Raw genomic sequence first — 23,276 nt, forward strand, 5'->3', positions numbered from 1 at the left:
CTCGAGACTAATTAGAGATCAACCGCTGCGATGCAAATTTACCTGAGCAGCTCCCATCCCGGCCATCCAAGCAAGTCTGCCGTTCAAAAGACCGAACGAGGCAAAACGACGACGACGACGCGTCCTCTCTCGTCTCCTTCTTCCTTCTCTTCTCCAGGTTTGCTTTTCAAGAGACACTTTATCTCCTCGAGACGAGACCTTTCGCTTCCATCTCTCTTCCTCAGCACTTCAGAAAGCGAAAAAGTTCATGTCTCGTGTTCCTCCTCCCCCCAAAAGCAGCTCCTCCTCTTCTCCTCTCCTCCTCGCTCCTCCCCCCCACCATATTTACAATCGAACTCAGAAACGAAGTTCATCAAAAAGAACGAACGAAAGACGAAAGAGCGAAAACGAACCCATCACAAGCTAGGGTACCAAACAAGTCCGAACGAGCTCCTTAACCAAAACAGCCCACCCACCTGCCAAAACAGCGAGTCCAACGAACCAGAGACCTCTTCCCCCAGCGGCCAGTCCAACAGTCTTGTGAGCGGACGAAGCAGACTTGGAAGCCGAAGCGACAGCAGCAGAGACGGACGATTTCGCGACGGACGCGGAGGCTGCGATGGAGGAGACGAGAGATTTGGCGGAGACTGAGATGGATGAGAAAGGAAGAGAGGAGATCAGTAGGCGAAGAAGAGTACGAGAGGGAGGAATTAGAAGGGACGGGAGATATGTAGAAGAGACTCACCCAAACCAGCAGACGCAGAAGCAGAAACCCTCGAGACCTGAGCTGAAGCGGACGTGAGGACCGAGGCGACGGCGGAGGTGGCTTCGGCTGCGACGGAGAAGACACTACGTGTACGAAGAGGAAGAGGGACAAGAGGAAGATGAGGAAGAAGAGGGAGAGTGGCGAGGGGTTTCAGCCTTCAAGGGACGAGCGCAACCGTTCGTTTCCCTCCCATCTCCAGAGCCGAACTCACGACTCGATAGCAGTACTGATCTCAGGAGCGATTTCCTCCGTTGCAGATCCAGTTTGCTCAGCAGGTGCCTCAGGGTCGACGACCTCGGTGGTTTCCTCAGGGAAAGGAGTGGCGGTGGGTTCGACTTCGTCTTGCCGAGCGACGAGGTTGTGGTTTCGAGCGAGATGGTTGTTGGTGTTGATGAGAGCTGGTGTGAAGGACGAGAGAGGGGAGGTAGAAGAGATTAGTGGGTGGAAGAAGGTGAAGGGACGAAGAGAAATGAGCTGAAAGGGAACGAACCTCGACCGTCGACGTTGGGCTCAGGAACAGCGACGACGAGAACCGAGCAGAGAGCGACGACGGCGAGGATGAAGATGGAGGTTGAAGATCGCATCGTTGAGGTGGGTCTTAAGGGTAGGTCTGAGTGGGAGGGAAGGGAGGGGAAGATGTGGTTGGGATGCAGAGAGGTGAGGACGTGCGTCTTTTTCGCCTTCTGAGCGTCGCCGTCAGCTGCCAGGAACGAGAGCTAAAAACGAGGTGGAGAGGGTCAGTGAAATGATTCGGAAGTAGCTTCCTCCTAAAGGGGTCTAAGCGAGAGGCGGAGAGGGGAGCGAGCGAACGTGGGAGGAGGTTCAGAGAGGGAAGAGGGAGAGAGGGTACTCACCGTGTCGCTCGTGCTTTGGTTCGTTGAGACGATTCGATCTAGAACCTGTGTCCGTTCCTGTAGGAGATAGAGAGAGAAACGGGTTAGCTACGAGGTAAACTTTCGAAGCTGACGAACGGCAAGATCTGGCAAGGAATAATAGCTCGAGCTCACCCTCGATCTAAAGCGACCTCTCCTCTTCCTGCTCATCACCTTCCTCTCCCAACTCCCTTCTGCCTCAGCAAAGAAAGGCTCGGCGCCGAGGTAGAAGACCAACGAAGATCCTGCGAGGACAGATATCACAGAAAGTCAGCGCTCTCGAGTCTCGGTTCCGACCTCTCCTTCCTTCGAGTCACGAAGCTCACCATCTTTGAACCCCTTCCTCCCCCTCCCTCTCACGATTCTCGCCCTTCTCTCCCACGAAACGAACTTTCACTTGAGGCTCTGGGTTTGAAAGTTGATTCATTCGATTGATTTAGTTATCTTCAACGTTTCCCTTTTCCTAATGATACAGCTGGAGTTTGAGTTCGTTTCGTTTTTGCTAGAGGAGCAAAGACGGTTTATCGTCCACCCCTGAGACGAAGGAAGGAACAGAGATAGAGAGCACGTAGAGTCAGTGCGGGCCTCTCGATGAAGGAGAGGGAAGGTAGAGAGGCGAGATGGAGATGGAGATGGGAACGAACCTGCTATCGTTTGTCGAAGCGAATCCAGAAGCAGAGATCTTCTTTCCCTCCTGAACCTTTCCGAGCTCGATGATCTTCTCGACGACGTCGACGTCCTTGCTGGTTCCGAACTGTGGGAGCGATAAGGAAGAAGAGGAGGAGGGAGGTCAGCAAAGAGATGGAGTGAGGTTGAGGAAAGAGGGAGGGAGGAAAGGAAAGATCGGGACGAACGACGGTCTCGAGCTGCTGCTTGCTGGCCTTTCCGAGCTGACCGGTGGCTCCCTGGGAGGAGAAGAAGACGTCGTAGGCTGAGCGAGAGGAGCAAAGAAAGGATGGATAAAAGTCAGCTCGAGGTTGTTGGGAGGGAGGAACGAAGGGAAGGGAAGATGGCGGAAGGAAAGGCGATGGATGGGGAGGGCCAAGGACAGCGAGGACGATACGTACAAGAGACGACGTCGACGAGGGGAACAGACTTGTCCTCCTTGTACTTCTTGAGCTGAGAGAGAAAGAGAAGAGGTGAGGAAGGAGAGGAAAAAAGTCAGCAGGAGTCGTGTGACGTGGGGATCTCTCTTGAAAGAAGGACGAGATGGCGAGCGATGGGATGCGAATGAAGATGGGAAAGAAACGAACCTCCTCGGGGTTAACGAAGATCTCGTAAGCGTCGGTAGACTGGTGGTCGGGCTGGTAGATGCTGAAGAAGACGAGAAGAAGAAGCAAAGAAAGCAAGGAGGTCAGCCCGAAGGGAAGGAAGGAGGAGATGGGAGATGAACAAGAGGAAGCAGCAGCGAAACTCACACTTTGGTGACAGAGTTGGGCATGTTGGAAGAGTGGGAAGGGATGAGAGTAGGTGGAGTCGGGTGGATAGTTGGTGGGGTTGAGTTGGGTTGGGTTGAGTTTGAGAGGTGATGGGTGTTGGGAGGGAAGGAGATGAACTTGGATCCACCCTTTTTGAGGTCGCGGAATTCGGGAGAGAGAGGCGAGGCTTCATTTGGTGATGACGAAGCCTGTCGGTGACGTGGGTAACCTGAGTCTGGCCTGAGAGAAACTCTCTTCTGCTGATATTCGTCCTGCTTTACTCTCTTTTCCCCTTTCTTCAGCCCATTTCCAGTCATCTCGGCTCCCGAGGTCAGCCAGATCTGAAGAGGAGAGGAGAAGTTCCGAAGAGAGACGACTTGTCGAAGTGCATTCGAATCGTCGTCGAGATCCTAGGGTACAACAGAAGAAAATAGGCTACCAGGATGGAGCACGAGCAGAGTGGTAAAATGGTGAGAGAAAGGGACGGGAACAGAGAAGAAACGAACGCGTGAAGAAGAGCAAACGAAGTCAAGAAAGTTAAGCGACGACACCCATCGCCCTTGGACCTCTCCTGATCCCAAGTCCTCCTCGTCCGTCCAGCGGAGATTTGACTTTGGAAGCTGGTCGAGCCCAGAAGCGAACTTGAGCGTTGCGAGAGACTGAGAGCGAAGACGAAGGAGAAGAAAGAGGGAGACGGTCAGATCGAGCGCGTTCGAAGACGGGATCCGACGAGGAGACAGATCGAGAAGGTGAGGAACGAACCTGTGCAGATAGAATCGTTGACGAAGATGATATCCATGAGAATGGAAGGGTCCGTCGCTTTGGTCTGCGAAGAAAGAAAGGAAGGGGAGGAAATCAGAACGCGTCGAAATCCGAGAGAAAAATGAAGACTCGAAAATGAAGACTCACCATGACGGCTTGAAGTAGAGCGACCTCCGCTCTCGGAGGCGCAGGGTGGAACCTAGGTCCGGACGTGGATCCAAGAGCAAAGAGGGGGAGGTTCGAGTTCGATTGGTAGTCGGACTGGCGACGAAGTTGGTGGGAGAAGGAAGCTGTCGAGGAGAAAGATGGTCGACGTTGGCCCGTGCTCTGTGAGACGAAGAACGGAACGAGAAGAGGACTAGTCAGTCCCAGAGAGACAATGAGATCCAAGAGAGAGAACTGTGCTAACGTGATGATGTCTCGGTCGATGCAAACTCGCTGGACTGAAGTCCCAAAGAAGGACCTTCCCGTCCTCTCCGACGCTTCCGAATCTGCGAGGGAAACGAAAGCGAAGTCAGCTACCTTCATCGAAGATCGGTAGATGAGGTGCTGAATGAACTCACCGATACCTTCCCTTGCTGGTATCGCACCTCACAGGATCCCAAGCGAGACTCGTCACGAACGAGGTGTGACCCTGGCAACGAGCGACGACTCTTTGGTCCCTCGGCGAAAGGATGGTGATGAGATCGTCCTGTCCTCCGAAGAGAAGGAACCTCGAGTCGGCGGACCATGCGAGACAGGTCAGACCACCGAAGTAGCTCATGTAGACGTCGGTCAGCCTGAAAGAGACGGGTCGAAAACGGGAACGGGAAAGTCAGCCTCGATGGTCTGCTCAGCTCGTCTCCTCTTCGAATCCGACTCCAACTAAAGGGTTCACTCACCTCTCTCCAGCCAGATCCAAGATTCTCAGACCTCCATCGTCTCCCGTCAAAGCCATCATCCTCCCGTCCGGACTGATCTTCCCGTTCGTCAATCCCTTCCCTCCATCCGCTCCGTTCATCGAATGAGCAGCAGCAGCAGCTCCAGCCGCCGTCGTAGGCTTCTCCGGTCTCTTCTTCTCCACCGCCGAAGAAGGGTTGGCACCGTTTCCAACAGCGACCTTCCAAACGGCGAGAGGATTCTTCCCGACCATCTTGAGCTTCTCCTTGTCCTTCTCTCCCTCCCGAGCAGGTCCGTTCCTCCAGATGAACATCCCAGCTTCGGCTGCTTCCTCCGGTTGCTGCTGCTGAGTGGGAAGGGAGTCGAGGTTGTAGGAGGACCAGGGAGGAGTGAAGTTGCAGTGAGGGTCGTCGCGTTCGATCGAATAGGAGAAGACGTGCCCGTCTTGATGGAGAGCGTAGAGGAGGAGGGCGTTGGTTGGGTGAGGGATGATGGAGAGAATTGGAGAGGGATGAATGACTCCTCCCTTGTTGAGTCGAGAGTATCTCCCAGAGAGAGGATCTAGGAGAGGCGTCGAGAGGAAGGAGGAGATCGATCAGCGGCGAACGAACGAGAAGCTCGAGGAGTCGATGGGAAGAGAAGCGAAGGACCCACCGAACCAAACGATATCGCCGGAGACGAAACCGATGAAGAGGTCGAGACGATCGGGAGCTGCTGTGAGCTGCTGAACGGCGTGGCAAGTGATAGCAACGCTGAAGGTGATTCGAGCAAGAGGTTCCTGTTCGACGCGGTTAAAAAAGGGAGCGAGGTCAGCCTCGTTCCTCCGGGACGTTTCCTCAGCTTCCTCGCCGTCTAGATAAGAAACTTGAAGCGTACCTTAGCCTTGCCTCCGACTTCAACCCATCCCAGCACTCTCCCAAAGTTCCAGAACGTCCACTTGACTTCCTCTCCTCCCTTCGACCTCTCCCCCAACAGCTTGTTCAAGCCTTCCACGCTCTGAATCCTGGTGACGAACGACGACGACGTTGATCTGATGTTGTTCTTGGGTCGAGGGTGCTGCTGTGCTGGTGCTGGACGACTTCCTCCTAGGAATCTCGACGAGGCGAACGATTGGGAGAGATCGGCGTTGTGAGGCGGCGGAGAAGCGACGGAGTTGGTAGCTGCGTCCGAGCTTGCTGAGGGTTCTTCGGATGCTGAGGAGGAGAGGGAAGCTTCGTAGGGGTTCTGGATAGGCGAGACGGGTTGACCGTTGGGTGTTCCGTTGAGAAGAAGAGGGGAGAGCGAGACGTTTTCCCCCTTGGCGGCTTCCTTCCCTCCTCCTCCTCCTCCTCCTCCTCCTCCTCCTCCCATTCCCAACAGGCTTCCTAAACCAGGCACTCCGTCTCGCTTGGGAGGGTACCAAACTGTAACGATCGATAGTTTTACTGGGAGGACGGGGGCTTGACCGGAGGTGACCGGCGAGGGCATCGCAGTGGGGAGGAAGTGCGAGGGAGCAAAGACGTACTCTCCTTCTGGAGCGACGAACGAGTCGGGCTGAAGAGGGGAGTCGGGATTGGCGGGATCCATCGAGAAGCGAACGAGAGTGCTCCCTAGCGTCGAGGAGGCGATGTAGAGGAGGACCGGAGCAGCGAACTGGAACGGAGGCGAGTTGGGAGGAGGAGAGGTCGAGGAAAGGGCGCTCGATGCTGCTGGAGGAGGAGAGTGAAGAGCAGAGGGTTTGTGTGAGAAATGCATCATCTTCTAGTCGGTTCGAGGGATGATATAGAGTAGGTGGTGGAGTTGTAGATGGGAGTTGGGCTTCTAGAGAAGGAAGCATAGAGGACAGCGATCCCCTGGCCCTTCCTTCCTTTGAGCTCTTCCTCCCTCCGAGAATGATCCGCTCGGAATTTCCCAGAGCGCGAGAGAGGTCCTAGCCTCTCCCAGCGTGCTCTGAAACGCGACGAGGGTCTGAGCAGAGGTGGCAGACTCACAGGAAGAGAAAGCTGGGTTCGAGGAGATGGGCGTTGGAGGTAAGGAGGGGGAGGAAGGGAAGAGGCGATCGTAGCACGAGGTGCTGATCCCGGGTCAATACTGAGGCCGAGGAGGAAGAAAAAACGTGAAAATCTGCAGAGAAAGATCCACTGATCCCAGGAAGATGGGATCGCGTCGTCGAAAAAAGAAAGAAAGAGGGAAACTGAAAGGGATTGAGAAAAGGCCGCCGAAACCGCGTCTTCAAGGCCAGCCCTCGACCTTCCTCCTCGTCTTCGATCCTCAGATCTTCACCGGATTGCACTGGAGATGGAATTCTCCGTCCTTCAACGGTAGAAGAAGACGTCAGATCGAATCGAAGAGGAACGTCATGAGGACTGCTCGTGGCGAACGCCAACGTCGACGCGTCTGACTCTCATCGAAGTCTTGTCGAGCTCAAGGAAATCTCCCGATGTCTTTTTCGACCCTATAGACCAAAGCGACATGAGATCGAGTGCCATATGGGCTGCTCTTGAAAGGCGGAGCATGTCCGAATCCTTTCAAAGAGCCAAATCTCAAACCCGTCCTTCAGTCGACATTAGATCGTACGAAACATCCTCGATCCCCTCACTCCATCCCCAGCCTCCTAACGAGCAACGAAGCAGTCGCCGACCAAGCGTGACAGAACGACTGCAGGGCAAAGGATTTGTACGGCGACAACTTCGGGTCGGAGGGAACCCAAGTTTCGAAGAACGTCTCCGCTCCAGCGTCGACCATCGAGCTGCAAGCAAGAGACAGGGATCAGATGCAGAGATTCGAGAGTGGTAGAAACGAAGGGTTACTCACCCCCAGTACGAGATGATGTGCTTCGCAGCGAGGTCGTCCAGTCCTGCTTTGATGAACGCCTCGACGAGCTGTTGTGGACGAAAAGCAGAAGACGCGACGAGTCAGTTCCTTCTCTTCCCTTCCTTCTTCGGTCCCTCTGTTGGATACCGATGATACCTAGACTCACATAATGGTGAAGGTAAGGCGTAACTCCCTCAACTCCTCCCTCCTCGTAGGCCTTCCTCAACGCGACCTTCGCTTCGTCTCCCTCAGTGACTCCAGCCAACACCGCCCACGCTTGACTCGCCCAAGAGATCTGATCCTTATCCCCTGAGACGAACACTCCCTGCTCCGGTCGGAAGAAGGCTTTGCGAGAGGATTCGACGAGGAGGTCGACGAGGGAGGTTGGGGAGTGGGTCGAAGAGGGGAGGACGTGGGAGGAGGGCGGGAGGGAGAGAAGAGTTTCGAGGGTTGAGAGGGCTCGGAGAGAGAGGATGAGAATGGAGTGGATGGAGGAGGAGCGAGAGAGAGAGTCGTTCCCTAGAGCAAGAGGATACGAAAGGGGATTAGGAACGAGTGGGCTCGCTGGACGCGACGAAAAGTCGAACCCGCTCCTCGATCCCACGAAGGAGCAACTCACAGTCAACGAAGTGCCATCGTTCCTGGTCTAAGACCAGAGAGTGAAACGAAAGAACCGATAGGTTCGTCAACTTGGCTTGATCGGCAAGAAATCGAAAGAAAAGCGGCTCACCAATCGACTCAAACCCTCCTGCCTCCTGACAGACGTAGACGTTCTCCTCGTTCAAGCCAGTCAAAGCAAACTCAAACCTAAAAAGAAAACAGCATGGACCGGGTCAGCTTGTTCTCGCGTCCACGAGGAGTAAGAAAACAAAATCGAAACGCACTGTTTCAACGCCGTCGGATAGAGATCCCTCCCGGCCTCGACATCCCCGCTCGCTTGGACGTATTCGAGAACGGCACAGGTGTACAGGATGGAGTAGTCGACGATGAAGTTTCCTGATCGATAGGGGTACGGGAGGTGGAACATCCCAGCCGCGATCTTGATGAGAGGGAGAGACGCGTCGATTTCGAGTCAGTTCAAGACGACCGAGCTTCGATTGGAGCAAGGACTCACCCTCCCATCGGAAAAGGGGACTCCAGCATGCAAGTAAAGACACCTCTTGGCGAGCTGAGTGTCCTTGAACGTTGAGTACGAAGTGAGCGCTTGCAGTCTCAGGTCTCCGATCCTAGAAAACCGAAGACGAAGGTCAGCTCTCTCTCTTTCCTCTCGATGCTCTCTCCCTCCAATCCTCTTCCAACGGAAAACATCTGACACACTCACCAAACCCTCTGATCCCTCCTCGGCCCATCCTCGTAAACCTCCTGCATGCAATCCCTCAACGTCGCCAGGGAAACCTCGTCAATCCTCTGGAGCATCGTCTTGTCCTTCTCCTCGAGATGAGCCCATTTGGGAGAAGCGAACGTGAGACCTGGTGGGTTGGAGTTGGGAGGGCAGGAGGTAACGGCGTGGGCGAGGATGTTCTCGAATCTTGAAGAGGAGGGAGAGGGGAGGGAAGGTCAGACGCGTCGACTCAGTCGAGCTCGACTTTTGACTCGGGGCGAACGAAGAGAGGCAAAGAAACGAACCGAACTCGGAAGTTGACAGAAACAGCTACGACGTGAATCTTGACGTATCGGAACCTGTTCACATCAAAAGCCAACGTTTCCCTCTCCAGTCAGCAAAAGAACGAACGAGACCGATCCAAAACAAGAGTCGAAACTCACGCCCATCTCCTCGGAACCCTCACCTCCTGAGGCAAGTAATCCACCGTGATCGTCTCCTCAGGCAACCAAGCTTTCGAAAGCACACCCCTACAAGACCCAACGACCGAAAAACAAAACAAAAAGTCAAAGAACGAAACAAAGAGATCAGCTCAGCTCGAACCATCCTCCAAACTCGTTCTTCTTCTTCTTCTTCTTCTTCTTCTTCTTCAAAACTCACGTATACGGCTCAAACTCCTCGGCCACATCGTTCAACACCTCCCCGAACGTGAACCTCAATCTACAAGGCGAATCAGGCATCTGACCATCGATCCCTACGCCCACCAGTCTGAACGTCAAGTGTCCGACTCGATCTGCGAAATCCAAACTGGATCAGTCGCCATCTCTCCCTCTCTCTCTCTCCGAAGTTCAAGCCGAACTCACGACCCCCAAAATCAAGGACGACTTCTTCGCCATCGGTGAAGGTCCTTCCTCCTTCGAGACCCTCGCCAGGGTGGGTCGTCCATCCCAAGGCGGCGGTAGAGGAGGGGACGGGGACGACCACGCCGAGGGCGGGTTGAGGGGTCGAGTGAAGGGTTGGAGCGAGGGAGGAGGCGATTCTTTAGGGAGCGAAACGAGAGAACAGAGTGAGATTCAGGCAGGCGGGCGTGTGGGAGTGGGAGAAGAAGGAGAGAAAGGAAAGAAGGAAGGTGAGCTCGGTTCGGTTGGATTCCATCTCTTGCCTCGTTCTTGATCGATGAAGCGATGGAGAAAGAACAGAAGAGACCACTCACTCGAGGAATCGAGCGTTTTGATGTTCGAGATGAGCCATTTTCTCTTAAACGTTGACTCTTTGAGAGAGAGAGAGGGAGTAGTTGGAGGAGAGAAGGTAAAGAAAGGGAGAGAGAGCGAGGACGACGGTGAATTCTGACTTTTCAGCTCGGAGGGAGATTGCGCCGAGGTTGCGTTCTTTCAGCTTTTTCTTTTTCTTTTCTTTGTTGTTGTTGTTGTTTTGAGACGCAGGGGGAGAGATGGTTGAGGTGTCCTGAGAGCTTAAGTTGAGGAATGTCTGGGAGAGGAGAGGAGGAAGGAGAGAGCTCGATACAAAGCAAGAGAGGAGACTGTCGCGCGTCGCTGTTTCCTTTCCTTTCCTTTCCTACTTCTGGTCGACGTAGAAAAAAAAAAACATGCGTTGCGGACTGAGAGAAGAGACATTACAAACCCAGAAGAAAACAAGAGGGAGAAAGCATAGAGGGTTTGGTTCGCAAAAAGAGAAGGAGAGACGGGACCGGAGCGGCGAACGAGCTCGTTGTTTTTGGTTCGGAAGTAACAGTAGTCTAGAAGCGTACACCTAAACTCAAGAGCAACGAGAGAGAAAGAGCGAGTAAGGACAACAGTGTACAGAAGAGAGGGGTGCGAGGATTCTAAGCAAACGGATCGGAGGAGGGGATGCGACGTGAGAGAGCGAGGGAGAGAGCGAACGAGCGAGGGAGAATCTACACGTCGTCGTCTCCAAAGCTTCCGAGCTCGACCTTCTGTCCTGGTTCGAAGGCGGGGAGACCTGGGTGATACGAGGAGGAAGAAGGAAGTCAGGACTACGCTCGAGGGTGAGAAAGGAAGAAGAGAGGAGGAGGAGAGACGAGTCGAGTCGAGAACGAACCTTGGTAAGGGCACCCTCCACATCGGAACGCATCTCCAAGGTAGCAGTTCCCACACGACGAGGTAGCCTTGGGAGCCGCTGCAGCTGCTGCCTTCAGTCGAGCTCGTTCGTCGGCTCTACAAACACGCAAGACGCCAACCCAAGCAAGTCAGCAAAAGGGACGAGACGGCTGTAAGAAGAGAAGAAAGAGTAGACCAACTCACGGCAAGATCTTGTCCACTCCGAAAGCACCTTTAGCGAGCAGCTCGTCCGGGACGTCGTCGTTGAAGTCGAAGGAGAGCACGACGGGAGCGGCGAGCACAACCTCGGCGGCTTTCTCCTCTGCTTCGAGTTCGACGAGACCGCAGGTGCAGCCTTTGCAGGCACGCTGGAGAGAGTGGAAAGAGAGAAATGAAGAGGGCAAAGTCAGTTGAGAGCTGGGTTTGAGCGTCGAGACGAAGGGCAGAAAGTCCGCCCATGACGAGTCGAGTGCAAGAGAGCGAGAAAAGACTCACCTTCCTCCTGGTGCCCTTATCCCCCGTCGGCAGCACACACACCGGAGCGGCCTTATCCTCCTCGGTCAACAGACTCTCTGCCCTCACCAACCCAGCTCCCTCTTCCACCGGCGTCGAGCTCAACGCCCAGAGCGCCGTCTTCTTCTCCGTCCTCTCGCTCTTCCGCTTCAGCAGTCTCACTCCACCGTTGGTCGGAGGAGGAGGAGGAGGAGCGAGGAAGAAGGTCGATGGTGAGTTGAGAGAGGGTTGGAGGTTGACTGAAGCGAGGGAGGACAGGAGGTGAGGTGAGAGTGCGGAGGAGGTCGAGGTCGAGGAGGAGGGAGGGAGGAAGAAGGAGAGCGTTCCTGCTGGAAGGAGGGAGGTTGAGAGTTGATTAAGAAGGTTGGAGTTGAGAGAAGGAGTGTAGTGGACTGGAGGGAGGATGAGGTAGATGTGCGTGTAGATGGAGGTCGGGAGGACGGTGGCTGAGAGGGAAGAGAGAAGGAGGGAGGGAAGGGAGGTCAGCTCGGGCTCGACGGAAGAATGGAGAGGATGGATGGTGCTAGAGGGCAAAATTCGGGATGGAAGAAAGACGGGTGAATAGAGAGAGAGTGTTGAGGATCGCTGTAAGCCTCTGAAACACTTCTAGAAGGTCTACAAGGGGAGAAAAGAACACCAGACGATGTTGCTGAGGAAGCAGTCTCCTCCTCGGTTGCTCTCCTCCAACGAACCCTCTCTCCTCTCGCCGCCTCAAGGCCCACTCTTCCCTAGAGACCCCAAACCAGCTCTCTACGAACTCCCTCTCCCTATTCCACCCCATCTTGCCATCGGAAAATCTTCCTTCACTTCTTCTTAAAGAGCTCAACCTCCCCTCCTCCTCCCTCCCTGACCAAGCACCCTCTGTCTCCCCACAGAAAGCCTCGTGACTGTTCTCCTCCGGAAAACTTTTCTTCAACGAACGAAAAGGAGAAAACAGGACTGTATGCACTCACCACCATCTACGATCCTATCAACCAGATACTTGTCCACCCTCTGCACTCCTTCCTCCTTCTCGCACTGAACGACTCTGCTCTGGTACTCCTGGCCCAAGTCGAGCGAGCCGATAACGAGGACGGCTCCGGTGGTTCCTTCAGACATTGAAGCGGGTGGTGGTGATGGTTGGTTGAGAGAGAGAGAGAGCGAAAGACGAGAAGAGAGAGGTGAGTGTGGGTTGGAGGGTTGAAAAGGGGAGGGTTTTGGTTGGAGGAGAACAGAGAACAGAAGGGGAGCGAAATCGGAATCCGATTGAGATTGGATTGCAATCAGTAGTGAAGAAAGAAAGAAAAAGGGACGCCTCCGATAGATTTGAAGGAGGGGATCGTCAAGAAGAGAGGAGATGGGAGGGTTGGGATTGGGCGAGAGGGAGATGGAGAGAGAGAGAAGGGGAAGGAAATGAGAAGAGAAGGAGAGGAGGAGAGAGAGGAGAGAGACGCGACCGAGACCGCGTCGCTGGCGGCGAGAAGGATCGTCTTTTTCGATTTAGATCTCGAGGGCTTCTGTTGATTGAGGTGGTCATAGAGGGACAGGATACATCTTTTCACTCTTGCTGCTGGATTATACAATTTAAACCCCGACCGAACTCCAGGCCGACCTTCCACTCTCTCTTCCTCTCTTCCTCTCCCTCCCGTTCCTTCCTTTCCCTCAACCGCCAGCGCAGAAACGCACGAGTTTCAAACAAGGACGGCACAATCTAGTAATAAATCGATAGTGGACTACGAAGAGCACATCCTCAGTGAGTAGAGGTTGTCTTCGTTCATCTCTGGAAGGAAGGGAGAGGGTGACGACGGAAGCGTCGAGCTCAGGGGTCCTTCCCCCTTCGCGTTGGGGCTCGGGGTAAGAGACTTGAGAAGGATTTTCTTCTGGGATGGACCCCTGGGAGTGTAGGCATCGCCGTTAGCTTCAGGATGGATGTTCTAGGTTGCTGAGGGGTGTGGTATTGAGCTCGTTGGTCGAAGGACATGGCCCTTCCTCGTCTCCTCTCCTCCCTGCTTTCCCTTTGAATCTTACAAGGAAACCTCCTTCGCTGACATACTTCCTCTCCTCTTTCTACAGTCTCTCCCTCCAACATGCTCGCCACTCCCGCTCCTCCTTCCTTCAGCTCCTCTCGATTCGAGCATCCTCTCGCTTCGACGCCTTCCTCGTCAGCTTCAGCGAACCGTCGTTACCTCGCTCCTCCACCCGTCCCTTCCTCGTCCTCTCAACCTTCACCTCTCTCCTATCGCCCTCCTCCAACCACCTCCGTCCCTCATCCTCGATTCGCTAGTAGAACCAACGTCGCAGGAGGAGCGGAAGGAGGATTGGTCAAGAAGGCTTCCTCCCCGATCCTTGGCTGGTTCGTAAGGAAGCTTCGAAGAACTACTGGACCTGGAGAAGCAGCACCTTCGTCGTCGTTCAAGGTCATCTCGGCTGTAGGACCTGTGGGAGGAACCGTCAGAGGGAGGAAGGGTGGAAAGGGAACTTGGGGAGGAGGAGAAGGAACGACGACGACCACGAACGGCGCCGCGTCCAACTCGGCTTCGACCAACGCGTCCAACTCGTACTCGTTCGAACCCAACACGGATCTCTCAGGTCCATCGGATTACGGGAGACTCGTAGCTTCCAACGGAGTCGCTCTCATGACAGGTCGTCCGAATCGATCAGGCCTTCTCATCAACGAGGAAGACGAGGACGACGAACAGGACTCTCGAAGCATCGCGACTTCCCTCGAACCCTTCCCTCCTTCCCAACACGGTCGAACAACCACCGCGACCCTCAACTCCAGAACCTCCCGATCCAACTACTCTACCTCCTTCTATCATCACTCGAGAACGTCGTCCTCTTCAACGTCGGTCGACTCGCTGGACGCTCTCTCGGCAGACGAGGATGCGAGTTTGCGACCTCTTCCTCCCTCTGGACCTCCAAGCCCGAACCCTTCCTTCCCTACCCTCTCGGTCTCGACGGCAAATTCTGGAGGAGGAGGATGGGGAAGGAGCAGCGCAGGAGGCGGAAGCACGAACCAGACTTCAGCGATGACGAGCGTCGACAGTCGAGGGACAGGAGGAACTGGATTCGGAGCTGTCGTTCTCGGAGGACCTATGGCTCATATCGCTACCGTTCCTACTCCTCCTCCTACGACGACGACGACCAACCCTCACCATACTCCCAACCATCAACATCAACGAAGCTGGACGTCAACTCATCTCTCCTCCCTCCTCCCAGCACCCACGACTCCCTCCTCTCCCAACGCCGTCGCAGGTCGTTCCTCCTCCCACCAACGACGCTCCTCAACCCACAGAGATCGAGATTCGTCTTCTTACTACTCTATCGCGTCCACTTCAACCTCCCCTCATCAACCACCTCACACCCACTCACCCTCGGCCATCCCTCAAATCACGCGTCAACCCTCCTCGTCCTCCAACTCCTCAAGACCAGCTCCCTCCCCTCTCCCCCTGCCACCCATCTCTCTCCCCTCCTCCTCCTTCTCCTTCTCACCCAACTCGCCACCTCCTCAAACCTCAACCACTCCTCCCATCCTGATCCCTCTCCAAACGCTCTCCTCCTCCTCCTCCGCAACCCAACCGCTCCTGCTGCACGCTCCAACGCACACGACCCCTCATCCTCGCAACAACCCTCATCCTTCAGCTCCTCCACCAGATAACGCTTCCCTTCTCACCTTAGCGTCGTCGTCGTTCTTCTCCTTCAACGGACCACCAACAGGAGGACCGCCGTCCATCGCTCGAGGAGGAGGAGGGTCGTCCTCGATCCGACGAGGAGCAGGCGGCGGCGGAGGAGGAGCAGAAAGCGTGTCCTTCTCCCTTGTTACACCCTCCCTCATCGGAACAGGTCGTCGGAGATCCTTCGATGCCGGTCCAGGAGGAGACGCTCGTTCAGCTCGGTCGGCTCTCACAGGAGAAGGACGGCCAGGAGGAGGAGGAGTCGACGACGCCCAAGCCAGTGTCCGAGCCGTTCGTCGAAGAGGAAGCTGCGAGAGTGGGGAGTCAAGATGGAGCGCTGCTGCTGCTGCGACTGCTCCTTCGAGGTCGAATACTACCACCACCACGGCTGCGAGGTCGATCGGAGGAGCAGGAGGAGAACGAGAGAGGGACTCGCTTTGGAGTGGAGGAGGAGGAGGAGGAGAGCGGAACGGAGCGGGGAGTTACGTGGGGAGCAGTAGTGCGAGGTTCTGGAGGAGTGGGAGTAGGAGGAGTAGTTTGGATCTGGATTTGGAGGATGAGGGGGAGATGACGCCTGGTTTGGAGGAGCGGGAGCGGGAGGGAGGGTTCAGTGAGGATGAAAGGGATAGGAGGAGGAGTGAGGATGAAGGGATGGGAGAGAGGAGTAGGAGCGTTAGTAGGGAGAGAGGATGATCGAGGGGAGGGAAGGAGGAAGGACGAGTGGGTTGGAGGAGGGTGTTTGGAGGAGGGTGTTTTGATTTTCGGTTGAGGTTTCATTTTGTTTTCAGTGTAGCGATTAGCGTCGAGTTCTCTTTCTCTTGTTATTTCTGATTCTCTTCCTCTCGAGTTGTGTCTACTGCTTTTGGGGTCCCTTGCGGGACAGTCTTCGACGCTGAAAGAGAGGTCTCTGTAGGGAGAGATCGGACGCGTCGTCGGTTGAGGTCGTCTTCTTTCTTCTCTCTGTTCTCGAAGATGGGAGGACGTTGCGCTGAGACGACACAGGGATCTTTCTGTTTAGGCCGGCTAGATTATAGTTTTGGGTGTTACGATTCTTTCTTTCTTTGATGACTTTCACGAACGAACGAACGAAGGACACTCGTGTGAAAAAGAAGAGAAGGAGGAAGCGACGCGTTCGAGCTCCGGTTTCTCGAGGATCCTGCTTACGCCTACTGTATTGCTCGATGAAATATCCAGGTAAATCAACAAGGTGAGGTGATGTTGTCTAGTAACATTTTTCAGGTTTGGACCCTACAGGTCGACTGTCTGGCCCGCTCGCGACCCGTCCAAACTTCGTCGTTGGCTCTTCCTTCAAGACCGTCGCTCCCTTTTTTTATTCTCAAACCTGAAGAGTTCGGTAGCTTCAAGATTATCTTTCTCAATGCTGGAAGAAGGGGAGGAAAAGTCATCATGGTTGGCTGTTGAAGGGAAAGAGCAGAGAGGCGACCGCCCTTGCTCTTTCCTCGGCTGCTCTCGAGCAAGATTTTTTCAGCTGAAGCTCAAGTTGACTCCGAATCCATCTCAGATCGCTTTCGTGCGACCCTTTACTACTTGTGCAGTTTTTTCTTTGTTGACTTCCCTTCCCTCTCGAAACTCTCCGATCTCCATCCTCCCTCCTCCTCCTCCCTCCTTCCTTGACCTCCCAACTCTCACCACTCCTCTTTCCCCCTCTTTATCCCCCCCTCCCTCGCCACTATGGCAGACGCTTCTCAAGCTCGGCTTGCTCCTCAGGCATACGAGAATGCCTTCATCGTGAGTCCTCGTCTCTGCCTCTCTACCCTTCCATCGCGGCGACCTCTCGACCTTCGAAACCCACGTCATCTTCCCTCCCTCCCTTCCTTCCTTCGCTGACCTTTTTCTTCTTGATCTTCACCTGGAATCTACAGAACGGTCCTTCTCCTCGCGCTTCTCACAACCTCCTCCAAACTCGACTCTCTGCGGCTCAAAAGTTGAACGAATCTCTCGCCGACGTGTACAAGGAGAGAGCCGCCATCGAGCAACAATACGTCGCTTCCCTGCAGAAACTCCAGTCGAAACGAGGTCCTTCGGGAGGTGTAGGAGCTAGAGGAGAGTTGGGTGGACTGGGGAACGTGTGGGAGATGGTTTGGGGAGAGGTTGCTGAGGTGAGTTCGAATCGAAGCGAGACGAGAGGAGGAGGGGATCAGTCCGGGAGGAGCTGTAGTAGGAGCTCTAGGAGGGGCGAGAGGAAGTCGTCAAGGACATCCAGAGAGCCGCGAGTAGACCACCAGTCGCTCTGTGCTCTCAGTAGAGCTGGATGGGAAACGGGGGACTCTGTGAGAGAGAGAGAGGACCGGAGGGAAGGAAGGAAGGTCGGGCGGAGTTCCGACCTTCGAGTCGCCATCTTTATCCTCTCAGATATCTATACTTCTGAGCGATCAAGAGAGCCGTTGATGATCTCTACGAGAGCCACCTTACTTTCTGGGAACAGCTCAGCCGAAACGGCGGATGGACTCCGATTGCGACCCGGTTCATCGAACGCGAGAGCTGACCTCCTTTTGCCTTCCTCCCTCTCCCTACTAGACTGCCTCTGCTCATTCGAACCTCGAGAAGAAGATGCGAGATGAGGTAGAAGCTCCTCTGAGGAAGATGGGCAACAAGGGTGACTGGGGAAAGCTCAGCTTGGTGAGTCTCGACTCGACCTCCCTCCTCTCCTCCTTCCCTCTTCCATCAGCTCACCTGTTCCCTTTCCTCCCTGCCACGCCTTCTCCCAGTTCGATGGAAACCTCGACAAGACCATCAAGAACCTCGAGAGCTGTCAGACTCGATTCCAAAAAGTTCGTTCCTCTCAACTCTCGCGTTGTTATCGCACTCGCCTCAGCCCGAGATCGAAGCTGACCTCCCTTCCTTCCCTCTCCCCTACCAGGCTCAGAAGAAGGTCGACTCCTCTCGAAAGGAAAAGACCATGTCTGAACTCTCGGACGCTCAATCTGGACTCGCCGACGCTCAACAAGGATGGCTCATCGAGTCCCCTCAGGTGTTCGGTCTCTACCAAGCTGTCGAGGAGGGTCGACTCGGCGAGATCAAGGAGATCCTGGCCAAGTGGGAGACTAGCAGGAGCGACGTCGCTCAGAGAGAGATGGAGGGAAGCGAGAGGGTTATGATGGGGATCTTGAACTGGGATACGATGGAGGACCTGCAGGAGTTCTTGTTGAAGAAGGGACACGGAGGAGGAGGAGGAGGAGGGAGGTCAGCTCCTCCTCAGGCGAACGGCAACAGGAACGTTTCGAACGCTAGTGCTATGAGTGGAATGAGCAGGGCTCCTAGTGAGTTCAGCTTCGTTATCGAGTTTACGAGCTGAAGCTGACCTCTCCTTGCCTCTCGTTTCCAGCCGTCCGTCGACAATCCTCCGTCACGTCCTCGGGAGGTCCCATCGGAGGAGGAGGAGGAGACTTCAACCCATCCAACTCGTCCTCAGGTCTCGGTTCTTCCCTCAACCCTCTCAAGTCCGTCTTTGGTCGAAACAGGAATCGAGCGAGCTCGGTGGCCACCTCTCGATCTGGAAACGGAACCGCTCGACCTGGAAACGCGACGAACGACTCCTACGGCGGAGGAGGAGGAGGAGGAGGATTCGATTCTCTCGGAGATGGAGACGACGAGCCTAGGGATCAGCCTCAGAGGAGGGAGACGAGTGGTGGATCCGAGGGACAGGTCGAGGTTCTCGAGCCGACGAGGGCGAACGGAAGCTCGAACTCGAACGCCAACGGAAGCTCAGTGAGTTGACGCGTCTCTCGACCTCTCCTGTCTCCACCGAGCTCAAACTGACCATCCTCTTTTTCCAGTCCATCCCTGCACCCATGGTCGACGCCGACGGTTTCTCCGTTCCTCCTCCCGACCACGACAAGAAGCCTTGGGAGATCGAGGCGAACAACGCTTCCCTCATGGACGACGACTCGGATATGAACCACTCTTCGTCGACCAACAACGAGGTTCCTCAGCTCCGACTCGCCATGGCTCCAGCTCCCATCCAGGAATCCGAGGAAGAACGTCGGATCGCTCTCGCCAAGGTCCAGAGCACCCTCCTCGCTCAACCTCCCTCCTCCGCTGGTCCGACGCGACGAGGAACCGTTCGAGGCCGAAGGGACGTCAGGAACACCATGTTCGGAGGTATTCCAGACGACATGCCGCTCGGACAGGCGATGGGATTGGGAGCTTTCTCGGGAGCAGGAAAGCCAGCGAGTCGAAACGGATCGATCCAGGAAACGGCGGACTCGCCAACAGGATCGACCTTCTCCCCTCCCGCTCCTTCCTTCTCTCCCATCTCCCCTACCATCACCACCGCCACCGCCACCAACGGAAACGCTCCAGCATCCTATGAGCGATCCAACACCATGCTGTCCACCGCTTCCACCCAGAACTCGCTCTCCTCCCCGAACCACAACCCTTTCGATTCCAACCCTTCGCTTACCCAAGGAGGAGGACTTCGAGCTGCCATCACCGAGACTTGCAACGTCGCTGCTCGAGGAGGAGTCATCGTCAAGGCTATGGTCGCCGGAGAGATTGCTTGCTCTCTTCGAGACGTCCCTCAGTCCGAGGTCGACAAGAACGGTCGAATCCATCTTCGGATCGAGAACTTCGAACAGATGATGAAGATCGCTCCCAATCCTCAGTTCGTCGTTCCTGCTGGACCGGATCACCCTGGAGAGTACTTCCTCGATTCGAAAGCTCTCGCTGGAGCTGCGAGCGTCAACCCTGGGAAGCTCGTCGTTCTTTTCAAGTACCAACTTCAGTGAGTCGCGTCTCCCTCTTCCTCCCCTTCGTCTTCGAACCTCACGATCCTGACTCCTCTTCCCTTCTCTCTTTTACTCTCCAGCATCTCGGAAGGCAAAGCCTCCACTCTCGTCCCCGTCACCGCCGTCCCTCAATGGAAGTGCGAGGACGAGAACACCAAACTCCTCATCAACTACTCCCTCACTCCCACCTCCACCCTCCTCACCTCCCCTTCCTCCTCACCCTTCGACTCACCCTCCGAACCAACCATCACCGACATCTCCTTCTCCGTCCCCATCTCCTCCCCAACCATCTCCAAACCTCAATCCAAACCCTTCCCGGGAACCTACGATCCTGCGACCAAGCGGATCCTCTACGTCGGAGAGCCGCTCTCGCTCTCGCCGAACGGAGTCAAGGAGAACAAGATTGTTGCTAGGATGGCGGTGGAGGAGAAGACGGTTCCTGGACCTATCGCTGTGAAGTGGGTGTTGAAGGGTGCGTTGTGTTCGAGCTTGGGAGTGAGCGTAGTTGGTGGTGCGACGGGAGCGTCGTTGAACGAGTTTGGAGGGCCGAGTGAGGGTGGTTGGAAGTTGGAGGAGGTGGTGAAGAGTGTGCAGACTGGAAGGTTTACTGTTGAGTAGATCTAGTAGGCTTTAATGTCTCCCTTCGGACGAGTGGAAGGGCTTCCGTTCGGTTCGTTCCCCTTTGTTTTTCGTTGTAGCTAGACTCTTGCCCCTTCCTCTTGTGCTCTTTGATTCTTCTCGACCATACCCGTACCTACCACTTTCGTTCTTCTTTTCTCTTCTCTTCTCCTCCTACAACTAGGTTAATCGCTCCTCGCTCCTCGGTCGCGTCGGAAACGCTCTTCCCTTCTCTCGCTCCTTCATCTCTTTTTGCTCTCTTAGTCTCTCAAAAATATCGTGCTCATGTTCTCCTTTCAGCTCGCTCCCACTTCACGATGGGAAATTCGCACCTTTCGTAGCATTCTCGTGAAGAGGAGGTGCGAGCTCGGACCCTGATTCGAGCGACCTCCGTTAGCTTCCTTCCTCCCTTGCCTCCCTCCGCCAACGCTCAACAACCCCTCTCTTCGGACTTTTTGGACTGCCTTCCTCCTCTTCTTCCCTCAATCGTCTACCCTCTCGTCCCAGCTCGCTTTTCCAAAAGGACTCTCGCATCGCCTTCCTCGCTCGTCCCATGCCCGCGACCCTCGGCGGACCATCTTCAGCTTCCTCTTCTCGACTCTGTGAGCACTCTCTGCCTCGCTTCAGCTCGATTCTTTTGCGCAGTATCTACGAGCTAGTATTCCGGAGTACACACTCTGAGAGCTGACCTCGTTCGTTCCGTTGTCGGGCTCGTTTTCTCCGACAAAGCTCAACTTCCTTCGACTTCACCTTCTTCCTTCGTTCGTTCCCCTCTCTCTCTCTCTTTCCCTCCGTCCCTCTGCCTCACCGCCTTCTCCCACACAAAACTAACGCCTAGTTTTCGCATGCTTCGATTTTGATCCCGAACTCTTCAGACTTCCTCCTCTACAACGACGACGGCTCTGTCCCGCAAACGAGCTCGACTCTCCCCTCCTCCTCCTTCCTTCGACATGAGTACCTCGAGCTCATCGTCCCCTTACGATCAACAGATCGAATCAGCTCTCGATGAATGGGACGATGGAAGCGTGATGGTGGTCAAGTTGGAGAATGGAGGAGGAGGAGGAGCAGGAGGAGCAGGAGCAGGGTGGTCTGAACGAGAGAAGGAGCTGCTGAGGAGGTTGAAGGGGAAGGAGAGGGAGATTGGGGAGTTGATGGTTCGCTCGTTCACTCTCAGACATGGCTCGTTCCGAGACGTAGAGAGGGAATCGTGGCTCTAGAGATCTAACTTCATCTCTTTTGTTGATCCGACGACTCCTCGAAACAGAACACCATCACCTCGTCCTCCTCAACCTCCGTCCCTCTCTTCTTCCCACCTCCACCACCCTCCAGTCTCCCCACCAACCCTCCCAAACCCAAACTGCCTCCCACGCCGATTTCGCCGCCAGGTCCAACTCCTACTCCAGCTTTGGTAGCTCAACTCCGTGCGCTGCAGCAGGAGAACACCCTCTTACGGTCGCTTCTTTCGACGACGGCAACGAGTGGGGAGGGAGGAGGAGAGAAGAGGATTGATCTGGGGAAAGTGGTCGAGAGGTTGAGGTTGCTGACGAGGGAGAACGAGGAGTTGGAGGACAGGATCAAGGGGCTCGTCGAGGAGAGAGAGCGGGGAACGGTGAAGCAGGAGGAAGGCGAGGGAGAGGAAGAGTTGAGGAGGGCTGTGGACGGTGAGTCGCTACTTTTGACCCTCGATGTTCAGAGAGTGAACTTGAGATACTGACGGTATCTGGGTTTCGCTTGAACAGACTGCCATCAAACGATCCTAGCACTTGAGTTCGTCCTCCTCCCGTCTCTCCTCCTCCTCGCCGCGTCTTTCTCTCCCGCTCACACTCACACCCTGCTTTCTTTTCCTTTCCCTCGTTTCAGCGCCGACCTGACCCTCTCCCAAACCACAATCCAAACCCTCGAAACCCACCTCGAATCCTACGAAACTCAATGCGGCCCTCTACCTGAACTCCTCGCTGCCGCGTCCAACTCTCCCTCTCACGATCCCTCCTCCTCAAACCACAACAACGACTCCGATCCCCAATCTCACTCCCACTCCCGCTCGCATACCCACAGTTCGGCTTACCGAGAAATCAACTCCGACTACCACTCAGCTCCTTCCTCCCCTGCTCGCGATCGCAACCACACTTCCTCGATGAGACGCGACGAACCCTCTCCTCGTCCAACTTCTCGTCCTCCCCTCAGCGCTCCAAGAGCGTCGTCCTCTTCGGTGCTCAATCAGAGTAACACCAACAGCAGCTCTCGTAATCAGAACGGGTACGGAAACAGCAACAACAAGGCAGGTCTTTCGTCGTCTTCGTCTTCCACAGGAGGAGGGAACAGCTACCCAACGGGACCTCGTTCGAATTCCAACTCGAACTCTTCCCGAGGAAGGGGAGACTCGTATCGAGGAGGAGACCGAGATCGACGAGACGATCGGAGGGACGACCGACGAGACGACCGTGGTGGGAGCAGAGGAGGTCGAGGCGGGAACGGGAACGGGAACGGGAACGGGAGGAAGGACGCATTGTCGTCGTCGAGGAGGGACGATGATCGTGAAGCGAGCCGGAGCGGGAACGGGAACGGGAACGGGAACGGGGAGGGTCTGGGGAGGAGACGAACGAGTAGTTCGGCGGCTGATCTGGCTAGGCGGATGGGGATGGATTTGGAGGAGGAGTGATGAGAGAGACTCAGACGGTGAGGGAGGGAGATCTTTGGGTTGAGGTCGAGGTTGACGTTCGTTGTGATGATCGAGACTTCTTTTTTTTTTATTTTTTTTCGGTGTGAGTCCGAGAGAAGAAAGAAGGAGGGGAAGAAAGGGGCGTGATAGAGCGAAAGTGAAAGGAAAGCAAGTTGAAGTTCAGCCGCCCTCCTCCGAGTTCAGTCTCCCGCATGAG

General features: G+C 55.3%; 8 protein-coding genes across 8 annotated transcripts; 3 read left to right on the forward strand and 5 right to left on the reverse strand.

The window, feature by feature from the left end:
* Positions 1-402: 402 nt before the first annotated feature.
* On the reverse strand, positions 403-1,788 carry BDY24DRAFT_416601 (uncharacterized protein; the record flags this gene model as incomplete). Its single annotated transcript, XM_076643604.1, has 6 exons — positions 403-626; positions 725-828; positions 957-1,143; positions 1,236-1,461; positions 1,600-1,656; positions 1,753-1,788. The coding sequence occupies 6 exons, from the start codon at positions 1,786-1,788 to the stop codon at positions 403-405; spliced, it is 834 nt and encodes a 277-aa protein (XP_076495213.1).
* A 350-nt stretch (positions 1,789-2,138) lies between these two features.
* Positions 2,139-3,058, reverse strand: RTC3 (Rtc3p; the record flags this gene model as incomplete). The annotated part of the gene is made up of 6 exons (XM_076643605.1): positions 2,139-2,151; positions 2,262-2,371; positions 2,472-2,548; positions 2,685-2,736; positions 2,871-2,931; positions 3,036-3,058. The coding sequence occupies 6 exons, from the start codon at positions 3,056-3,058 to the stop codon at positions 2,139-2,141; spliced, it is 336 nt and encodes a 111-aa protein (XP_076495214.1).
* Positions 3,059-3,572: 514 nt separating this feature from the next.
* BDY24DRAFT_416603 (WD40 repeat domain-containing protein) lies at positions 3,573-6,410 on the reverse strand (the record flags this gene model as incomplete). The annotated part of the gene is made up of 8 exons (XM_076643606.1): positions 3,573-3,694; positions 3,798-3,861; positions 3,945-4,124; positions 4,207-4,288; positions 4,361-4,576; positions 4,679-5,237; positions 5,331-5,454; positions 5,553-6,410. 8 exons carry the CDS (start codon positions 6,408-6,410, stop codon positions 3,573-3,575), a joined length of 2,205 nt encoding a protein of 734 aa, XP_076495215.1.
* An 840-nt stretch (positions 6,411-7,250) lies between these two features.
* Positions 7,251-10,041, reverse strand: BDY24DRAFT_416604 (Six-hairpin glycosidase-like protein; the record flags this gene model as incomplete). Its single annotated transcript, XM_076643607.1, has 13 exons — positions 7,251-7,404; positions 7,470-7,537; positions 7,636-7,988; positions 8,089-8,115; positions 8,200-8,276; positions 8,354-8,508; positions 8,584-8,695; positions 8,791-8,997; positions 9,096-9,149; positions 9,234-9,320; positions 9,451-9,583; positions 9,654-9,829; positions 10,004-10,041. 13 exons carry the CDS (start codon positions 10,039-10,041, stop codon positions 7,251-7,253), a joined length of 1,641 nt encoding a protein of 546 aa, XP_076495216.1.
* Positions 10,042-10,242: 201 nt separating this feature from the next.
* On the reverse strand, positions 10,243-12,875 carry DRE2 (electron carrier DRE2). The gene is made up of 5 exons (XM_076641179.1): positions 12,335-12,875; positions 11,364-11,827; positions 11,073-11,236; positions 10,870-10,985; positions 10,243-10,770 (listed from the first exon to the last, which is right to left on the reverse strand). Exons 1-5 carry the CDS (start codon positions 12,477-12,479, stop codon positions 10,706-10,708), a joined length of 954 nt encoding a protein of 317 aa, XP_076495217.1. The 5' UTR covers positions 12,480-12,875; the 3' UTR covers positions 10,243-10,705.
* Positions 12,876-13,190: 315 nt separating this feature from the next.
* On the forward strand, positions 13,191-16,116 carry BDY24DRAFT_394475 (uncharacterized protein). The gene has a single exon (XM_076641180.1). The coding sequence runs from the start codon at positions 13,448-13,450 to the stop codon at positions 15,725-15,727; it is 2,280 nt and encodes a 759-aa protein (XP_076495218.1). The 5' UTR covers positions 13,191-13,447; the 3' UTR covers positions 15,728-16,116.
* Positions 16,117-16,669: 553 nt separating this feature from the next.
* Positions 16,670-20,738, forward strand: BDY24DRAFT_394476 (Muniscin C-terminal mu homology domain-containing protein). Its single transcript, XM_076641181.1, has 8 exons — positions 16,670-16,783; positions 16,918-17,154; positions 17,573-17,674; positions 17,764-17,826; positions 17,916-18,315; positions 18,381-18,763; positions 18,832-19,778; positions 19,863-20,738. The coding sequence occupies exons 1-8, from the start codon at positions 16,727-16,729 to the stop codon at positions 20,398-20,400; spliced, it is 2,727 nt and encodes a 908-aa protein (XP_076495219.1). The 5' UTR covers positions 16,670-16,726; the 3' UTR covers positions 20,401-20,738.
* A 358-nt stretch (positions 20,739-21,096) lies between these two features.
* On the forward strand, positions 21,097-23,197 carry BDY24DRAFT_118804 (uncharacterized protein). Its single transcript, XM_076635918.1, has 5 exons — positions 21,097-21,161; positions 21,276-21,554; positions 21,665-22,061; positions 22,140-22,167; positions 22,261-23,197. The coding sequence occupies exons 2-5, from the start codon at positions 21,351-21,353 to the stop codon at positions 23,057-23,059; spliced, it is 1,428 nt and encodes a 475-aa protein (XP_076495220.1). The 5' UTR covers positions 21,097-21,161; positions 21,276-21,350; the 3' UTR covers positions 23,060-23,197.
* Positions 23,198-23,276: the final 79 nt, after the last annotated feature.

Source organism: Mrakia frigida, assembly GCF_051309035.1.
Source record: "Mrakia frigida strain ATCC 22029 unplaced genomic scaffold BDY24scaffold_22, whole genome shotgun sequence".
NCBI classification, from domain to species: domain Eukaryota; kingdom Fungi; phylum Basidiomycota; class Tremellomycetes; order Cystofilobasidiales; family Mrakiaceae; genus Mrakia; species Mrakia frigida.